Raw genomic sequence first — 16,799 nt, 5'->3', positions numbered from 1 at the left:
AGAGAGAAACTCCATCCAAAAAAAAAAAAAAAGAAGAAGAAGAAGAAAGGTGAAGAAGAAGAAGAAGAAGAAGAGGAAGAAGAAGAAGAAGAAGAAGAAGAAGAAGAAGAAGAAGAAGAAGAAGAAGAAGAAGAAGAAGAAGAAGAAGAAAGGGAGGAGGAAGAGGAGGAGGAGGAGGAGGAAGAAGGGGCCCAGATGTGGTGACTCATGCCTATATGCCTATAATTCCAGCACTTTGGGAAGCCGAGGAGGGAGGATCACTTGAATCCATGAGATCAAGACCAGCCTGGGCAACATACTGAGACCCTGTGTCTACAAGAAAAACAAAAATCAGCTGGACATGGTGGCATGTGCCTGTAGTCCTAGCTACTTGGGAGGCTGAGGTGAGAGGATCGCTTGAGCCCAGGAGGTTGAGGCTGCAATGAGCCATGATCATGCCATTGCACTCCAGCCTGAGTGGCAGAGTGAGACTCTGTCTCAGAAAAAAAGAAATAAACAAAGAAAGATGGGTACACACAAACACAGACTGTGGAGATTACAATAAATAACTAGTTATTTAATGCCCAGATATTGACCAACATCCACAAGCATCAAGAGCATTCAGGAAAACATGACAATACAAAATGAGCTAAATAAGGCATGAGTGACCAATCTCAGAGTGATAGAGATATGTGAACTTTCAGAGAAAAAATTCAAAATAGCTGTTTTGAGGAAGCTCAATGAAACTCAAGACAACACAGAGAAGGAGTTCAGAATCCTATCAAATATATTTAACAAAGAGATTGAAATAATTTTTAAGAATCAAGCCAAAATTCTTGAGCTGAAAAATGTAATTGACACACTGAAGAATGCATCAGATCTCTTACCAGCAGAACTGTTCAAGCAGAAGAAATAATTAGTGGGGTTGAAGACAGGCTATTTGAAAATACACAGAGAAGACAAAAGAAAAAATAATAAAAAACTATAAAGTGAGAAATAAAATAAAAACAATGAAGCACACCTACAAGATCTAGAAAATAGCCTCAAGAGAAAAAGTCTAAGCATTAGAGGAGGTAGAGAGAGAGATCAGCATAGAAAATCTATTTAAAGAGATAGTAACAGAGAGCCTCCCAAACCTAGAGAACGATATCAAAATTCAAATGCAAGAAGGTTATAGAACACCAAGTAGATTTCACCCAAACAAGATGACCTCAAAGGCATTTAATAAACTCCCAAAAGTCAAGGATGAAGAGAGAATTCTAAAGGCAGAAAGAGAAGAGAAACAAATAACATTTAAGGAACTCCAGTATATCTTGCAGCAGACTTTTTAGTGGAAACCTTATAAGCCAAGAGAGAGTGGCATGACATATTTAAAGAACTGAAGGAAAAAAAAAAAAAAAAAAACCTTTCATCCTAGAATAGTATATCCAGTGAAAATATTCTGAAGTCAGGAGTTTGAGACCAACCTGGCCAACATGGTGAAACCCCATCTCTAGTAACAATACAAAAATTAATCAGATGTTGTGGCATGTGCCTGTAGTCCCAGCTACTCAGAAGGCTGAGGCAAGATAATCACTTGAACCCAGAAGGTGGAGGTTGCACTGAGCTGAGATCGTGCCACTGCACTATAGCCTGGGCGACAGAGTGAGACTCTGTCACAAAAACATAGTACTAATAAAAGAAAAAGGCAAAAATTCAAACAACTAAACAGAAACTGGGCAAAAGAGTTGAACCACTCCTCCACAGAAGAGGAAATGTGGAGAAATGGCTAATAAAAACATGAAGAGGGTCTCAGCCTAACAGGGGGAGATTTCACGTGATACCCGCCAGACTGGCAAAAATCCCGCAACCCAATCAATGTGAGTGTTAGGGAGAATGGAGAGTAGCAGAAATACCAGACACTGCTAAGAATGGTTGTGAAATATATTTTAAGCATGTTCCTAGCAAAACACAGTCCTAAGGGACCCAACCTGGCCAAACACTCTTCCACAGGGAAATGAAGACATTTCCCATGCTCCCATCATATGAAGGGAGATCACGCTGCAATGAATATGAATCATGTCGATGTGGGTGGGTCTCAGGAAGAGAATGGAGGAGAAAAATAAACATCGAGCAGATGCTCAGAGCCATGCAGTATAACAGCAACCACACAGGAGAATTTCTTCATATTAAAGTTCAAAACTACAGCCAAGGCAACAGAGCAAGACTCTGCTCAAAAAGACAACAGAAAGTTCCAAAACTAAATGGCATATTTTTTAGGGATGTACACATATGTGGTGAAAGAAACGTACTATGAAGGAAAGTATGGGAATACTAAAGACTAAAGCAGGAAGTGATTCCCTCTGCAGGGGAAAGGAAGGGACTAGGACTCAGGCAGGGCCTCCAGGGAGGACTCAAAGTTATATCTCTTCAGATTCTATTCCCTAAACTTGATGGAGGTCCTCTGTGTCCAATGTGTTGATATTCTTTATACCTTACCCATATTGTACAAATGCTTTATTTCTATTCAATATTTAGAAGACAGTTATAAATAAGATACATTAAATAGCAGGATGGTAGATGAACATCAGGAAGGGACATCAGGAACATCCATGAAGTTCCATCCACAGAACCTCACCATGGATATGCTTATGACCAAGGGCCTGGTCTCCCCTCAAGACACAGTCAGAGATCAGAGGCCACACCATCATAGCAGTGGAGCAGCACCAGCTGGGACAGGGTCCTTCTGTGACACCTGCTATATCACAAGGCTGTGTGAATGAACTCAGCTGCCAGAACTCACAGAATATCAGTATCAGCACCAAAACATCACAGGAAAAATGGTAAGTTCTAAGTTTCTCCATTAATAGTAACTCTCAGATTAATCTCTGTCATCCATTGCTTCTCCATGAAATAACTTTTTATAGCTTTGCATGGGTCTATTTTTCAATTTATATTTTATTTTACTAACTGATTGAAAAGATATATATTGTGTGTGGTGTGTGATTTTGTCTCTGTCAGGATAATCATAGTTTAATTTATATTATTATTATACCAATATCATTTAGTTTATTTTTAAGCTTTTCAATTCTGAGGGTATTAATCAGGGTCTTTCTATCACGTGAGACAGAAAACAAATCCAAACTGTGTAAGATAAAAAAGAATTCATTGATCACGAGGACTGAGAAGCTCCCAGACTTAATTTGCTTGGGATTCAGCTACATATACAGTTTCAAGTGGCGTCCTGTAACTCTCTCTCTCTCTAATTCCCCAACATCGGCTCCATGTTTAGCTCCACGAACCTCTGACTTAAACAACATCACTGGCTCCTGACCAGGATTCCAGCTCCACAAACCTCAAACTAGAACACCAGCCCGGCTTCTCCTCAGGTCTCCAGTTCCAAAACCTAAGACATTCGTGGCAGTACAAACTCCTCCGGGGGGGTTCCAACACCAGGACCCCAGACTTGAACCGCAGCCCCAACTCTTCCCTGGATCTCCAGCTCCACAACCCTCAGACTTAAACAACAGTAGCACCAGCTCATTTGTGAATCTCCAGCTCCACGACTCTCAAACTAGAACAGCACCAGCTCCTCCCCAGACCTCCAGCAGCAAGACCCTCAAACTAGAACAACATCAGCTCCTCCCCAGGCCTCCAGCAGTAAGAACCTCAAACTAGAACAACATCAGCTCCTCCCTGGGTCTCCAGCTGAATGACACTCAAACTAGAACAACACCAGCTCCTCCCTGGGTCTCCAGCTGAACGACACTCAAACTTGAACAACTCCAGCTCCTCCCTGGGTCTCTAGCTGAACGACACTCAAACTAGAACAACATCACTCACCCTTGGATCTCCAGCTCTACACACCTCACACTAGAAGAGCAACATTGGTTCCTCCACAGGTCTCCAGCTTTACAACCTAAAACATGAGTGGCAGCATCATCTCATCCCGGTGACTCAAGCTCCAGGACCCTCCAACTTGAACCGCAGCACCAGCTCTTCTCCAGATCTCTAGCTCGATGACCTTCCGACTTAAACAACAGAAGGATCACCTCCTCCCTAGTTTTCCAGCTCCACGGCCCTCAACCAGAACACCATCAGCTCCTCCCTGGATCTCCAGCTGCCTGACCCTCACACTAGAACACCAACACCGGCTCCTCCGTGGGTCTCCAGCTCCACAACCTAAGACATCAAAGGCAGGATTGGCTCCTCTCATAGATTTCAGCTCCGGGACCTTCAGATTTGAACCGCAGCACCACTTCCTCCCTGGATCTCCAGCTGCACGACCCTCAAACTAGAACAACATCAGCTCCTCCCCAGGTCTCCAGCTGCACAACCCTCAAACTACAACATCAGCTCCTACCAGGGTCTCCAGCTGCATGACACTCAAATAGAAAAACAACAGCTCCTCCCTGGGTCTCCAGCTCTACAATCAGCAAACTAGAACAGCATCAGCTCCTCTCCAGGTCTCCAGCTCCACTGCTGTCAAATTAGAACAACATCAGCTTCTCCCCGGGTCTCCAGCTGCACGACCCTCAAATGAGAAAAACAGCAGCAAACTAAAAAAAACGTCCTTGGGCTTTTCTAGTTTGAGGGTCATACAGCTGGACACCTGGGAAGGAGCTGATTTAAATCTAGTTTGAACATCGTGGAGCTGGACGCCCAAGGAGCTGGTGTTTTTCCAGATTGAGGGTCGTGGAGCTGGACACCCAGGGAGGAACTGGTGTTTTTTTAGTTTGAGGGTCGCGGAGCTGGACACCCAGAGGGAAGCAGTGTTGTTCTAGTTTGAGGATGTTTGAGGGTCAGCTGCATGACCCTCAAACTAAAAAAACACCAGCTTCTCCCTGGGTGTCCACCTCCGTTACCCTCAAACTAGAATAACATCAACTCCTCCCTGGGTCTCCAGCTCCATGACCCTCAAACTAGAACAACGTCAGCTCCTCCTCATTTCTCCAGCTCCACAACATTCAGACTAGAACAACATCAGCTCCTCCCTGGATCTCCAGCTTCATGACCCTCAGACTTAAACAAGAGCAGCACCAGCTCCTCCCCGGTTCTCCAGCTCCACAACCCTCAAAATAGCAAAACATCAGTTCCTCCTGGTGTCTCCAGCTGCATGACCATCTGATCAGAAAAACATCAGCTCCTCCTCAGGTCTCTAGCTGCATGATCCTCAAACTAGAACATCAGCTCTTCCCCGGGTCTCCAATTGCACAGCTCTCAAACTAGAACATCAGCTCCTACCCGGGTCTCCAGCTCCATGACACTCAAACTAGAACAACATCAGCTTCTCCCTGAGTCTCCAGCTGAAAGACCCTCAAACAAGAACAACATCAGCTCTTCCCTGAGTCTTCAGCTGCACGCGCCTCAAATTAGAACATCAGATCTTCTCAGTGACTCTAGTTGCAGGACACTCATACTAGAAAAATGCCAGCTCCTTCAAGGTTCTAAAGCTGTACGGCCCTCAAATGAAAACACCAGCTCCTCTCTGGGTCTAAAGCTGCATGAAACTCAAACTAGAACAACACCAACTCCTTTCTGGGTTTCCAGCTCCTTGACCCTCAAAGGTGAACAACATCGGCTTCTCCCCAACTCTTCAGCCGCACGACCCTGAAACTAGAATATCAACTCCTCTGCGGTCTCCAGCTGCAAGACACTCATACTAGAAAAACTCCAGCTCCTCCTGGGTTCTACAGCTGCACTACCCTCAAACTAAAGAAACACCAGCTTCTCTCTGGGTTTCCAAGTGCACAAACCTCAAACTAGAACAACCCCAGCTCCTCTCTGGATCTCCAGCTCCATGACCCTCAAACTGGAACAACATCAGCTCCTCTCTGGGTCTTCAGCTGCAGGACACTCATACTAGAAAAACACCAGCTCCTCCCGGGTTCTACAGCTGCATGACCCTTAAACTAAAGAAACACCAGCTCCTCTCTGGGTCTCCAGCTGCATGAACTTCAAACTAGAACACCAGCTCCTCTCCAGGTCTCTAGCTGCAGGACACTCAGACTAGAAAAACGCCAGCTCCTCCTGGGTTCTATAGCTACATGACCCTCAAACTAAAAAACACCCACTTCTCCCCAGGTCTCCAGCTGCATGAACTTCAAACTAGAGCAACACCATCTCCTCTATGGGTCTCCAGCTCCATGACACTCAAACTAGGACAACATCATCTCTTCCCCGTGTCTCCAGCTCCATGAACTTCAAACTAGAACAACATCAGCTCCTCCCCGAGTCATCAGCTGCACAACCCTTAAACTAGAACATCAGCTCCTCTGTGGGTCTCCAGCTGCAAGACATTCATATTAGAAAAACTCCAGCTCCTCCCAGGTTCTACAGCTGCATGACACTCAAACTAAAGAAACAACCACTCCTCCAAGGTCTGCAACTGCATGAACCTCAAACTAAAAAACACCAGCTCCTCCCCAGGTCTCCAGCTCCATGACCCTCCCATTGAAACACACCAGCTCCTCCCTGGATCTCCAGTTCCAAGACCCTCCAATTAAAACAACCCCAGCTCCTCCCGGGGCTCCAGTTGAAAGATCCTCAAACTAGAACACCTCCCCTTCCTAGATCTCCATCTCCACGACACTCACAGAAGAACAGCAACACCGGCTCCTTCATTGGTCTTCAGCTCTACAACCTTAGACATCAGTGGCAGCACCAGCTCCTCCGGAGACCTCCAGCTCAACAACTCTCATAGACTTAAAAGGCAGCACCTGCTCCTCCCCAAGGTTCCATTTCCGCCACCCTCCAATTTTAACAGGGGTAGCACCAGCTATTGTCCAGGTCTTCAGTCCCACGACCCTCCCTGAACAATCCCTTCTCATGAAATTCAGCAGTCAAGAAAACTGCAGCAGAAGTAAATGAATACATGTTTTGTTTTCAAATCGACATATCTTTTATGTTCACGCAACTCAGTTAACTTTTCTACTTTCCATTAACCTTGCAATCTACTTATGTCCAATGTGAGATAGAAATACACCATTTGAAATGATGTTTAAAAACTGAGAAATATTTTTTAATATGATCATCACACAGCTGTAGACACAATCTTATTTTTCTCTGCCTGTGCAGAAATCTTATGAAAATTCAAACTATGAATTTCTTTGTTGAGATTCCCAGAATACACATTAGTTCCAAATGTTACTCCCCTCCTTAAAATCTTTTAACATGTGGCCATCACCTGAGCATAAATGCCAGCTCCCATCCACAGCCCATGGTGCCTAGCACGGCCCTACCCTCTGCCCTGGTCTATGGACTCCCCTCTTAAATGCTAGCTCCCATCCACAGCCCACAGTGCCCAGAGTGGCTCTGCCATCTGCCCTGGCCTATGGTCTCCCCTCTTAAATGCCAGTGTCCACACATAGCCCACAGTGCCCAGCACAGCCCTGCCCTCTACCCTACCCTCTGCTCTGGCCTAAGGTCCCTCCCCTCTGCCATTCCCTTCCTGCCGGACAGGCTTCTGTCACTTCCTCAAACCACACAGGTTCAGGCCTGACTCTGGGCCTTTGCCTTGCTATGCCCTCTGCCTGGGGTGCTTTTCCTGGGCTCCACATCCTCCTCTCAACCCACTCAGCTCCAGCCTCTTGTCACCCCTCAGGTGGATGCACACACGCGTCCTCTCACCTCTCCCATCCCCCGCCCTGGCCTTTGCACAGGCTCTTCTCTGTGCTGGAAACACTCCCCCTCTCACCACAGGGATTTATTCTCTAATTACCATTCATCCTTGGACTCTCCACTGAAATACCACTCCCTGCCCAACCCCTCACTCCGACTTAACCTTGGTTAGGTTGCCAACCCCTATCTCCTGACTCCAGGAAGCTAGATACTATCCTAGCACTTGGAAGTTCCCCATTGCCACATTTTGCACACCTGTCATTATTCTATTAGGTTGGTACAGAAGTCATAGTGGTTTTTGCCATCACTATTAATGAACCGGCTCCTCCCCACTTTTTTTTGCCATTACTTTTAATGACAAAAACCGCAATGACTGCTGCATCAACCTATTAGAATCATTTCTATTTATGCATCCATCATCTGCCTTCCCCTCTAGAAAGGAAGCTCCATGAGAGTAGAGGCTAAATCTACTGAAATCACTCCACCTTCCCAGCACATTGTTTGCCAATAGTTATTTACCGAATAACTAATAGAGAAATACCTTCACTGTTGCTGGGATGAGGCACATGACATGCCCCTTTGAAAGTCAATTCCATGGACAGTTAGCATTCGCTCATCACTCCTGCACCTGAGGCATGGCTGGGCTTAGGCTGATCTACTCTGGGCTTGACTCTAGGTTGAGGATGGGAACCACGTGTGTCCCACATGCCTCTCTTCCTGCAGCCAGAGCCGCCATTCCTTGGGGCATGTGCATCATCTCGTGGGGGAAAATCAAGAGCCTTAGAGGGCAGGCCTGGCAGTACGCACAACTTCCAGGCTTCTGCTTGTGCCGTGTCTGTGAAAGTCTTGTTGGCAGAAGTAAGTCACCCAGCCACAAGCAACACCTATAGGATGGATAAGTCCATCTATCCTCCCTCCGGCCCTGGCAAGGATGTGGCTGTGTCATACTGTTAGGGGGAGTGAAATATTGAGGCCCAACATTAAATCACCCACAGAAAGAAATGTCAGCTTCTGTGTCCCCACGTTATAATCATTCTTCACCAACGGGTTCGCCTAAGCTGACTTCCCTTTGCAATGGTGTCTGCAGGTCTAGGCCAGTGCTGTTCCCCGTGGAGGACAGAGAAGCCTCAACTGGCTTCCATCTGTTGGAAAGAACAAGATATTAGCTTGGCGCAAAACAACCACAAGCCCAGGTGGCCCACGTCCCGTGAGACAGGAGAGGGGCAGAAAACTGTAAGAGCTCAGGAAAACTTGCATCCCCAGCACCCTCCCCTGTGTCCCCAGCCCCCTCCCCTACATGGCCCCATTTCTTCCTTTTCTTTCTTTCTCTTCCTTTCTCTCTCTCTCTCCTTCTTTCCTTCCTTCCTTCCTTCCTTCCTTCCTTCCTTCCTTCCTTCCTTCCTTCCTTCCTTCCTTCCTTCCTTCCTTCCTTCTTTCTTTCTCTTTCTTTCTTTCTTTCTTTCTTTCTTTCTTTCTTTCTTTCTTTCTTTCTTTCTTTCTTTCTTTCTTTCTCTTTCTTTCTCTCTCTTTTCTTTCTTTCTCTCTCTCTCTCCTTCCTTCCTTCCTTCCTTCCTTCCTTCCTTCCTTCCTTCCTTCCTTCCTTCCTTCCTTCCTTCCTTCCTTCCTTCCTTCCTTCCTTCCTTCCTTCCTTCCTTCCTTCCTTCCTTCCTTCCTTCCTTTCCTTCCTTCCTTCCTTCCTTCCTTCCTTCCTTCCTTCCTTCCTTCCTTCCTTCCTTCCTTCCTTCCTTCCTTCCTTCCTTCCTTCTCTCCCTCATCTGGCTCTCTCATCCAGGCTGCAGTGCAATGGGATGATCCTGGCTTACTGCAACCTTCACCTCCCCGGCTCAAGCAATCCTCAGCCTCCACAGTGGCTGGGACTACAGGCGCATGCCACCACACCCAGCTATTTTTTTTTTTTTTTTTTTTGAGACAGGGTTTTGTCATGTTGCCCTGGCTGGTCCCGAACTCCTGAGCTCAAGCAATCCTCCCGTTTCAGCCTCCCAAAGTGTTGAGATTACAGGTATGAGCCACCGAGTCCAGCCTGCTTTATTTTTCTTTACAGTACTTGGAACCTTATTTATTTATTTATTTATTTATTTATTTATTTATTTAGACGGAGTCTCACTCTGTCTCCTAGGCTGGAGTGCGTGGCATCATCTCAACTCACTGCAACCTCTGCCTCCCTGGTTCAAGTGATTCTCCTGCCTCAGCCTCCCGAGTACCTGTGACTACAGGAGTGTGCCACCACGCCTGGCTACACCTTGATCTCAGAGACTTTTGGCCCCCAGAACCGAGAGAAAATAGATTTCTGTTGTTGAAGCCCGCAGTCTCTGGAACACTGTTAAGTAGCCCAGGGAACAGAACCTGGCACAGAACCTGGCCAGCCCTCCTGGGCGAGCTGCTTTCTGCCAGGCTCTGGGGGTGGCAGGTAGCGTTTCATTGATCTTCTCCAACGCTTGCCCCTGTTATGACTTCAGAAGTGTCTTTCATCTTCCTAATGTTGATAGCCTCACACAGGTGACATCGTACTGGCATCCGAGAACCAGCACACATGTATGCAGTAATTTGAGATATTAGTTATATTTCTGCATAGTCATGGTCATACTCATAAATTTAATTGGACTTATTTTTTAAGAAAGTGAAAGAAACCCTGAATTCTCCATTGTCGTGTAGGCCTCAGTTCCAGGAACTGTCCTGCAAGTTTCTTGAAGAAAAGTGCTCCCAACCTGTACGTGGGGTCTGTAGACAGCTGCCTCATAACCTGGGCCCTGGACAGCTCTGAAGTCAGAGGAGAGGGGCTTCAACAGGTTGTGGTGGGGTGAAATCCTGCCCGTCACCCACGAGGAGAGACTAATGCAGTGGAACCCTCTCTGAAGCAGCGAAACATGGTCGGGAATCGTTGGTCACCAAGCCATCCCTTTGAAAGTTCTTCACGGGACGATACGTCTTAGAATTTTTAACACATAGTGAAGTGCCATGAGATGGCTTACCTGTCCCATTCCTACTGACGTACATTTATACTCAAAGTAGAAACAGAAATCACCTTCTGCATAACAAAGTCCTGAAAATTGTTAGAGCTCTTAAGCCACGTGGTTCCTCAGCACCACATGAGCTGATCCATCCCAGTTAATGATCATGCGGACAGACTAGGATGTAACTGTAGACGCGTCGGTATTTTATATGTATCAAATTTCATTTTTAAAAGATATTTTTAGAGGACAGAAATGTTATAGAAGAAATTTTAATGTTCCACAAAAGTATAAAAAGTAGAAAAGGAAACTGGTGCATGTGAACTGAGACTCCATGAAAAGTACCCAGGGGTTGAAGTTGTACAACTTCATGGACAGAAGTCTGCATAAATATTTAAGCGATGTTAGTTCCTGAACATCAGGACTGAACATACAAGCAAGCCGCGGCAGGTCTGAGGTCAGAGCCCTCTGGAGCCCTCGTTGGGAAGGCCCGGCTCAGGGGGCTTCCGATACTGGTTGAGGAGGGGAGACATGCCACTCACCTCTCCCAGGGAGCCCCCAGCCACGGACTCTGGAAAGAACCACGGTGCAGAACATGAGGAGCAGCCACCAGGCGGCGGGTGCACCTGCGTCCCCTCCTGGGTCTCTTCTGCATCCCCTGCCTTTATCGAGGCAGCAGGGTCCACAAGTGCTCAGGGACCATGTGCAGGACACTCCAGGAAAGACCACACAATCTGAACTGGGAGCCACAGAGAGAGGACCTAAGGGGAAGGGCAGACACCCCACCCCTCCCCACACCCTGTCCTCTGCTCCCTGCCCCCGGCAATCACCTGGGTCTGTGGCAGCAGCTGTGGTGACAAAGGCTGAGGGCAGGACCCAGCCCTGCGGGGGAACCTCCCCTCCATGTGGGGCTCCAGCAGGATGGGACCAGCCCTATTACTTCTTTCTCCCTCCGTCTTCCCAGCACTTGGCCCAGGCCTGCCGCAGCCATGGGAGTGCACAGCTCAGCAGGTAACTAAATCCCCAGCTTTCTAGCTAGAGAATGAAAATGAGGGTTCCCAAGGAGAAAGGACATTTTAGGGAGATTCGGGAGAGGGAGAGTCTTGGTAAGTGGTGTGTGGCCTCCTGGGATGCCCTGAGCTGCACACATGTGGATTTGAGCTCATGGGCAGACCTCAGCCTAGACCCTGGCAGTGCACACACAGGGCAGATGCAAACAGCCCTGAAGGCTTTGAGAAAGGAACTGGCTGTGGAAACCAGACCACAAAATGTTAGTTGAAACTTGCAGCCTGAATTTAATTGGGTTAATGCTCACCAAAACAAACCAATACAAAATCAACATTCTTCACCGGAGTAAAATAAGATGCAGAGTCTCCTAACATAATATTCATGGTGTCTAGAATGCAATTCAACCTTACTAGGATATGAAGATCCAGGAAAATCTCAACTCGCTCAGGAACCAGCCAGCCCACGCCTATGCCAAGACGACTGAGATGTTGTGATCTGCTGACAAAAACATGAAAATAGCTGTGATAAAATAACTCCACCCATAGTCACAAACACTCTTAAAGCGAATGAGAAAGGAGAAAATCTCAGGAAAGAACTAGAAGATGTAAATGTAAACCAAATGGACATCGTAGAATGGAGGGGCAACAAGTTCTTTTTGAAAAAACTTCACTGGATGGGATTATAGAAGATGGTAAAGAAATATCAGAATAGAACAAAGAGTCCATGGATTTGAATATAGATCAATGGAAATTATCCAATCTTATCAACAGAGGAAAACATGAGAAAGGAATGTTTTAAATGAGATTATCTTCTCGTGGAGACTCAGTGTGCAGACTAGTTCGTAACTCTTCTGTCACTGGAGGGGCAGGTGAAGGAGACCTACATGGAGATCGATTCATAAATTCCAAGTAGCAAATATGGATTCTAGGCAAAGTATGAAAAGTTAACTATGTACATTTTATTTCATAGACAGTGATGCACTATGTAAAACTAAATCACCCCAAATATAATGATAGAGATATGATGCAAATCAAAAGATGAAAAATAAAGCAAAAGCCATGCAAACCCTCATCAAAGACAGCGGGATAAGCCATGTTAGCATTAGGCAAAGTACGCTTTGAAGCAAACAAAATCACCAGAGATAAAGAGAAGAAATAAATAGTGACAAAAGGGTCAAGAAAACAACAATCCTAAACATGAATTCCCCAAGTGTCAGAACTCTAAAATACTTGAAACAAAAATTTAAAAACCCAAGTCTTTGCTGTTGTGAATAGTGCCGCAATAAACACACGTGTGCATGTGTCTTTATAGCAGCATGATTTATAATCCTTTGGGTATATACAAGGGTGGTTTGATAGCTCAAAAAGTAAAACCGACTGATGCAATACATCATATTAACATTCTAAAGAATAAAAATGACATGATAATATTAACTGATGCCAAAAGGCAGTTGAGAAAGTAATATCAATCTATGATAAAAACTCAGCAACAAAGATTAGAGGAGAACTTCTCCAACCTGAACAGGGCATCTGCAGAAGGTCTACAGCTGGCATCACACTAGACAGTGAAGGACTCATGCTTTCGCAGTGAGATCAGGAAGAAGATAGAAATGCCCAGATTTTCTAATCCTATTGGACATTACATTTAAAATCCCAGTCTTACAATAAGGCAAGAAAAAGAAATAAAATGCATATTGATTGGAGAGAAAACAACAGTGTCCTTAGTTGTAGATGACATGATTTTACACCCAGAAAATCTCAAGAAACACAAAAACTAACTAACTAAATATCTCCCAGAAATAGTGAATGAATTTAGCAAAGTAGAATTTATGATCAACAAACCATATTTCTACATTTACATAGAAAGCCAATCATAATTTTACATAATATCAACGTATAATTGGAGATTCAATTTTTTAAAAAAATGCCTTTGTGTAATAGATCCAAACAATGAAACATTTAGGTATGAATCTTTCCAAACATGTACAGGATCTCCATGTACTACAAGAGGCCTATGAAGACAGTTTTTGCATATATGTACATATGTATAAACAAATGGGTGTTGTGGTGGGTGGGTACTGTGGTGGGCAAGTGTTGACTCAGGTGTGGTGGGCGGGTGTTGTGGTGGGAAGGTGTGGACTCAGGTGTTGTGCTGGGCGGATGCTGTGGTGGGTAGGTGTGGCTCAGGTGTTGTGGTGGGTGGGTATTGCGCTGGCCAGGTGTGGACTCAGGTGTTGTTGTGGGCGGGTGTTGTGGGCAGTTGTGGGCTCAGGTGTTGTGGTGGGAGGGTGTTGTTGTGTGCAGGTGTTGTGGTGGGCAGGTATTGTGCTGGGCAGTTGTGGACTCAGGTGTTCTGGTGGGTGGGTGTTGTGGTGTGCAGGTATTGTTCTAGGCACGTGTGAACTCAGGTGTTGTGGTGGGTGGGTGTTGTGGTGGGTGGGTGTTTTGGTGGGCAGATGTGGACTCAGGTGTTGTTGTGGGCAGGTGTTGTGGTGGACAGGTGTTGGCTCGGGTGTTGCGGTAGGTGGGTGTTGTGGTGGGTCGGTGTTGTGGTGAGTGGGTGTTTTGGTGGGCAGGTGTGAACTCAGGTGTTGTGGTGGGTGGGTGTTGTGGTGGCAGTATTGTGCTGGGCAGGTGTTGATTCAGGTGTTGTGGTGGGCAGGTGTTGTGGTGGGTGGGTGTTGTGGTGGGCAGTATTGTGCTGGGCAGGTGTTGATTCAGGTGTTGTGGTGGGCAGGTGTTGTGGTGGGTGGGTGTTGTGGTGGGTAGCATTGTGCTGGGCAGGTGTTGACTCAGGTGTTGTGGTGGGCAGGTGTGGGCTCAGGTGTTGTGGTGGGTGGGTGTTGTGGTGGGTGGGTGGTGTTGTGGTGGGTGGGTGTTTTGGTGGGCAGGTGTGGACTCAGGTGTGGTGGTGGGTAGGTGTTGTGGTGGGCGGGTGTTGCCATAGGTTTGTCACCTCTTCCCGCCCCAGGAAAGTACTGGTTCCCAAGAGCACTCCCAGGTGTTGGGTTGAGGTTTTCCACTGTGAGATCCAGCACCAATTCTGGGCCCCAGGAAATTCTCTCTGGACTATGTGCTCTTACCCCGTGCATGGATATTGAGCTATTGGTAGGTCTTTACAAATAATACTGGGTCCATTATTCTGAGAGGAGCTGAACTCCTTTGTGAGACATCACATCTGAAACACCAGAGTCAAAAGCCAGGTGAACTCCCGGCCTGCACTGTCAACCTCACTAGGTGCCAGTCTTCCTTGCCGGGTCCGGCAGTCTGCTGGCGAAACTGGACTCTCCCAGCCTTTCTGGATCTGGCTGTCCGCTGGCGAAACTGGACTCTCCCAATCTTTTTGGGTTCGGCAGTCCACTGGCCAAACTGGACTCTCCAGGTTTTCCTGCATGTGTCACAAGCCAGTTGCGTTATGTTGTTATTTGCAAATGGTAAGATGCTTCCATTTTTAGCCGTATTGTTTGATGACTTTTGGCAAAATAACAGTTGAAGAACAGAATGTAGTAATTGGCTACGCTGATCTCACTTTATTCCCGTTTTTCCTTTTTCCTTTTAATTTTGGTAGCAGCTTCATTGAGATGCAATTCACCTACCTTACGATTCACCCATTTACAGTGCACAATTCCTTGATTTTTAGTGGTTCACAGAGCCGTGCGACCATCACCACAATCAAAAGGAAACCCCACGCCCTTGAGTTATCACCGCCAAATTCTCCCGAGTCCTCAGCAGCCCGTCATCTACTCTCCATCTCCAGAATTTGCTTATTCTGGACATCGATAAAAATGAAATCGATATGTGGCCTTTCCTGGTGGCTTCCTGCCCGGAGCGTGAGGTTCCGAGGTTTATCGTGTGGCCGTGGCCCCGTCTCCTTCCTTCCTGTGGCCAAGCAACTTCCTATAGTGCGAGATTGTTGCCACTCAGCACTAAAGAGGCAAATAAACGAATGCAGCAGCTCCTCACCCTGTGGAACCAAGCGGCTCAGTGTCCTGATTCCTCACTCCAAGGCCCCTTCACAAGCCACCTACACTGCACCTGGTTTTCTCCTTTATTCTAATTCATTTGTAAGAAATCTTTAAAGCGTCTACTTACTAGTTAATTGCATGTTGACAATTTTTTTAAAACAAATAATTTTCTATTTTGACATACTTAAATGTATTAATCTTTTTCGTTCCTTATTTATTTCTATATTTATCTTTTCCTTTATTTTCTTTAACGCTTTTCAGGATTTATTTTCAATGCTTATTGTTTATTATTGAATTTATGTATGGATTTATATCACTTAATTTATTATTTTGGATAATGTGAGGTTGGTGACTGTAATTTTTTTCCAATCTGTAATTGACTCCTTCTAATATTATTTATTAAATTGTAGATTTGTCTTTTTCCTTCCCACTTAATAGAATGTATATCGCATACCAATTCCTGTTGAATAAACAGTGCTCATTCCACTTTTATTGTCTATTTATTTGCCAGTGTCTTAATGTCCCATAAGGATAATCAATTCCCTATTTCCCCGTCAGTCACCACCTACGTGTCCATAGTACACATTAATTTCAGAGTATGTCAGAGCACATGTTCAATGTTAGCTACTTTAAAAATTAATGTAGCAAGCCATGCCTTGTAACAATGTTCTTGGGACTATCACCTGATAGTATTAAATATCATGCAGTTTGAGAAGCAAGGTGCACTCAGCCACATGGACCACATGCACACACAAGACTCGGTGAGATATCAGGAATATTTTTTTCTTAAATCAGAAATCACTGGTTATTTTTTTGATATTCTAAGTGCAGTTTTCTCCAAATTATAACTCCCTGGTTTCTTCCAAAGTATTCAGCCAGAAAGAGATATAAATGTACATTTGAAATTGCCCAAAATGATGACTGATATAGAATACTGTCCTTCTCTAAAATATCCAGTCATTAAACTTTGAAAAGTTATGCTAGTGAGAACAGACAATCACCAGCCAGAGGGTATTAATTTGAAAGCAGACAAAAATGGTTTTATATTTCTATTTTGAATGTTCCATATAAAACAATTACAAATATCTGTTTTAGTGATCTGTGTCATAGTTAGCCCGCACTTAGTACAAGTACAAAATAACAGTGATTAAAATGAAAGCATTATACTTACTACTTTTTTTTTTACTTTACACCATTTTAAATGAAATAATACAGCAAAAGAATACTTAAATGAAAACAACATACATACTATTTTTATGCAATGTTCAGCCCCCTTAGTT

The 16,799-nt window shown here is 45.3% G+C and overlaps 1 protein-coding gene across 1 annotated transcript; it reads left to right on the top strand.

Annotated features, from left to right (window-relative positions):
* The first annotated feature begins 2,037 nt into the window (after positions 1-2,037).
* On the top strand, positions 2,038-15,773 carry LOC112425093 (uncharacterized). The gene is made up of 3 exons (XM_071099210.1): positions 2,038-2,045; positions 2,619-2,801; positions 15,195-15,773. Exons 1-3 carry the CDS (start codon positions 2,038-2,040, stop codon positions 15,631-15,633), a joined length of 630 nt encoding a protein of 209 aa, XP_070955311.1. The 3' UTR covers positions 15,634-15,773.
* The last annotated feature ends 1,026 nt before the right edge of the window (positions 15,774-16,799 follow it).

Source organism: Macaca nemestrina, chromosome 6, assembly GCF_043159975.1.
Source record: "Macaca nemestrina isolate mMacNem1 chromosome 6, mMacNem.hap1, whole genome shotgun sequence".
Lineage (NCBI taxonomy): Eukaryota > Metazoa > Chordata > Mammalia > Primates > Cercopithecidae > Macaca > Macaca nemestrina.
The sequence above is the reverse complement of the archived record's forward strand: the minus strand, read 5'-3'. Positions and strand labels throughout refer to the sequence as shown.